The following is a 4287-nucleotide window of genomic DNA, read 5'->3' as shown; positions in this document are numbered from 1 at the left end:
AGCTGAAAAGGGCGCCAGCAGTCCATTTGAGTCCGTCAGGGGGGGGGGGCATCCGCCCCCTGACTGTATATATGGACGCTCCGCCACTAAGTAAGGGGATGTTGGAGAACTGGCTGAAATGAGGCAAGTCGATCATTGGCCTAAGACGAAGTTGTGTTACGCTTACCGGTACTCACACTCACTGCTTCCACTTTTCACGGGGCGTGAAGACGCGGTTGGGGTGACAATGTGGTCTATAGCCAGGGGACGGGCCGAGGGTCCCCCAGCAATTACTAAAATTATTACACCTATAGAGTATACGTGTGCATCGGACAGATCGACAAGTATGCATTGAAAAATGGGCAGATGCACGTTTCGGAGCCTTGGTAAATATTGGGGGGGCTTATCATGCATTTGCCCCCTTAACAAGCCCCCCGGTTCCGCCGCCACTGCCGGCCATCAGTCTTCAGCCCCCCCCCCCACTCAAAAGTACCTTCCTACGCCACTGTCTACATAAATTAGATCAGTGGAATTTGTAAGCAAATAGGTGGCTTTTTTTTTGTTATTTATTAAACCTGAGTTGCCAATCTATTGTTGAATGGCTATTTGAGAAACTCGGACTTTGTCTGAGAATAACAAGGCCTTGGACGCAGACACACCTAGGACTTGGACTCGAATACCTTGGAAGTTTGAACATTTATAGGACTCAAAACTCGGATGCCCAAGAGATCAAACTTTGATTCTTTTTGCCCGCTGGCAAACGCTGATGTGTAGGAGTGTTCATGTATATAGCTTGTAAACACGCATGTTTATCTAAGGAGCTATACATTTTTACTGTAACGCTGTCGATCGCTCTGGGTCAGATGCTGCTATACCACTGGTAAACTCGCCATTAATTGTTATCTGAGAGGAGCAAAAGGTATTCCTCTTGGTCGGGACCGGGGACAGTATATGTGGGGTATGGACGAAAACCGGGAGACATGGTACAGAACAGGTTCTCCGCGTTTACATCAGTTTATAAGCTCTCGCTGGTATATAAACTTGGCGGCGCACGTGCACTTTAGCTCACGCCACTATGATCTCGGCGGCGCACAATGACTATAGCGCCGATGTGAACATGGGTAATTGGGTTGTTCATAATGCAAAACCACATTCTGACAAGTTGTTATTTGGCCTGTTTCTTTTCATACTTTGTATTTGATTGGTAGCAAAAGTGATTATAACTCTTCATGTTATAAAATGTCGAAATTTGTTTAATATGCATACACGATGTTGCCAATGTGCTTCCGAAAACATAATAGGTAAAGGCCTTACAAATGCGAAGAGTGGGGGTGGGAGCTAGCTGACGTGTAATCACCGTACCCCGGCCCGCTGGAGCCCTGAGGTACATTCCGGTGAGAAATGTGTGCTATATCCGATTCCTCACTGTGAATTCCCCATTCGCCTCACTTTGGCGCTGCCTAACCCAACCCAACCCACCTCACCCCCCCCCCCCACCCGCCACTGAGAGTGGCGATACATGCATATATCTGTCGAGCATATATGTGCAGTAAGTATTGCATCACACCAATTGACTATACATATTTGCTTACGTTAGATACAAAACGTATCAGTTTGAAATGTGGCTATCTACAAACAAAAAAACACATTTAGGAATGCAATGAAAATGTTCCCAGAATGATTGGAGTGTACGAACGTGTATAATTCAACAAAAAATAGAGCTACCGGTAGCTACGTATTCATTCACGTATATGGGCTATACGAAGGTATGGCGTAATATCAGTTACAAATTAACTTGTTCGTTTTAAACAGCTGTTATTAAAATGAACCCAATTTCATCAGAAATGTTCCATAGTTGCCAAAACGTACCAGAACGTTGTAAAACAAAATTATCTGTACTTCAAGTAGTATGAAATAGTTTTCAAAGACAAAAGGATGGAAATAAATGGTGAAAATGTGAACACGTTGTGTTGAATTCCTACTATCATACAAATATTCGTATTATTTTAAAGTAAATCGGGAAAGAATACCACATCATATAATGGAAACAAAAAATTACATTTGTTATAAACACAGACACGAATTCTTGGTCTGAAATCCACTCTCCTTGTCCAAAATAATTGAAAAAGAAAATTCTAAAACTAAAACGTTAGTTATGATATTTGCTGTGCAGAAATTGCCACACAAAATCGTCCTTATCGTTGGCCCAATCACAATACAGAATTGTATGTATTCTCTGTCACGTCCGTCAAGTTGAATATATCTGGCGCCTGGCGCTAACAGTCTTTATCAACTCAATTTGCTACCATCGTAAATTTGAAGCACCATACCTCTCTAAACGTCGATTCACAATGGCAACCGAAACGAAGAAAGTCAAGAAGTCAAAGCCTACCGGCCCAACAACCCTTGATCTTGTCGTCAAGGCAATTGCAGCATTGAACGATCCAAAAGGGTCGTCAGGCATTGCTATCAAGAAGCAAATCAAATCCACAGGTGTGGAAAGGAGCTCTGTTTTCGTAAACAAAGCACTTAAGAGGGGTGTTACCACTGGAGTCTTGAAGCAAGTCAAGGGTACAGGAGCCAGTGGGACTTTCAAGCTCGACACCGCAAACGCTAAGAAAGCCGAACAGGAAAAGGCGAAGAAACAGAAGGCTGCCCAGAGAAAGAAGGACTTGAAGGAGAAACAACAAAAGAAAAAGTCTGAGGCAAAGGCAAAGAAGGACGCCAAGAAAAAGACTGTTGCCACTAAGAAGCCGTCCAAGAAACCTGCAACCAAGAAAACAGCAAAGAAGAAGCCCGCAGCAAAGCCGAAAAAGGCTGTGAAGCCAAGGAAACCAGCTGCCAAGAAGCCAGCTAAGAAGACTTCACCCAAGAAAAAGACTGCAAAGAAGCCAGCCAAGAAGGCTGCTTCCAAGAAGAAGTAGGCTCGACTTACTACTGTACCAGTTGGTCGAATTCAACGGCTCTTTTAAGGGCCACCAAATAACCCAGAGAGACGAGCTATTCCGCCTCCAGAAACATGCAATATGTCCTTCTTTTGTCTACTTTAACTTGCTTTTAGGCATAGTTTCAGTTAACCTACCATTTAGGCTGAATGTATTGTCTAATATATGTCTAGTTTCATGTCCTGTTACTACATTCTTACTGTCCACAACGTAAATTGTGGGGGGGGGGGGGGGCTCGTGCCCTATTACTATCCCATTAGAAATTGACCCCACTTGTTGAAGTACAAAGCGTACCTCATTGTCTAGGCATAACTAAAATCTAAAAATACTCTGCTTAAATCGCCTGTTGTTATAAGCACCATTTAAACTATACTCCTGGGCACAGTTGATTGGAAGTAAGAGTAATCGTGTTATACAAAGCTATATAGAAATAGTTAAGCTTCAGTTTGTCCGATATAATCAGGGAACATCTGAGCTGAAGAAGCATCGATGACTTTAGTTTAAACTTAATTCAGATACTTATTCAATTCTACTGAAAAGCAGTTCTCCAAACGTCTATGAAAGAATGCACACAAGGCGTGATAGGCTAAGCCTCCTAAAAATATTACTCTACATGTACCGTAAAACACTCTTAAAATGATCGAACTGGTAATTAAAAACTTTTTTCAAACCTCGCTAAACTCTCTTAGTGCAAACATACTATAGGCTGGTTTTAAAAGGCTGACTTTAACCAGGGAGTTGTTATGGAATAACAACTCCCTGCTTTAACGCGCAAAATTGATGTTGATACTGTACGTTGTATTTCTATACTGTTTAGTTCCAAGTTTTCAGAAATGAACCTTTAAATATTTGGAAGTCGATCATTTCAGGGAGTTGTTATGGAACATAACAACTCCCTGATCATTTTAAGTGACTGGACTAGACATTTAAGATGAATTAGCGGTTGTATCGATATGGATGTTCATGACACCAAAGGCTTTACACATCCTTTGTTACGAATTTAAATATTAGCGGGGGAGGGGGTTGACGTCCGATCTTAGGAGGGGCCTAAGGTGTCCCGTCCCCTTTGAGCTACTTTTGTTTTGGTAAAGGGGGCTTAGATACAATTGGGCTATCATCTCCATCATTTTGAAATCGTTATAAAATGTAAGCCGTTTGGAAGAACATTTTGGGGAGGGTAGGATCGAGCTAGGCACATGCCCTTACTGGTTATACGGCCATGTATATCTTAGGATATCAAATATTTGCAAAACATTTTACTATGTGTGGGTAGGTATACGCAGCTGTCTCATATCTTGACCCAAACTGAGATGTATATGTTCATTGAAGACGACAATCAAGTTCCATTCGACTCACGGAACTT

At 42.2% G+C, this 4287-nt stretch overlaps 1 protein-coding gene across 1 annotated transcript; it reads left to right on the top strand.

The window, feature by feature from the left end:
* The first annotated feature begins 2282 nt into the window (after positions 1 to 2282).
* Positions 2283 to 2965, top strand: LOC139963116 (histone H1-beta, late embryonic-like). The gene has a single exon (XM_071963643.1). It carries the CDS (start codon positions 2331 to 2333, stop codon positions 2901 to 2903), a length of 573 nt encoding a protein of 190 aa, XP_071819744.1. The 5' UTR covers positions 2283 to 2330; the 3' UTR covers positions 2904 to 2965.
* The last annotated feature ends 1322 nt before the right edge of the window (positions 2966 to 4287 follow it).

This window comes from Apostichopus japonicus, chromosome 21 (genome assembly GCF_037975245.1).
Source record: "Apostichopus japonicus isolate 1M-3 chromosome 21, ASM3797524v1, whole genome shotgun sequence".
In the NCBI taxonomy this organism is placed as follows: Eukaryota; Metazoa; Echinodermata; class Holothuroidea; order Aspidochirotida; family Stichopodidae; genus Apostichopus; species Apostichopus japonicus.
Note: the sequence above shows the minus strand (reverse complement) of the source record. Positions and strands in the feature narration are given on the sequence as shown.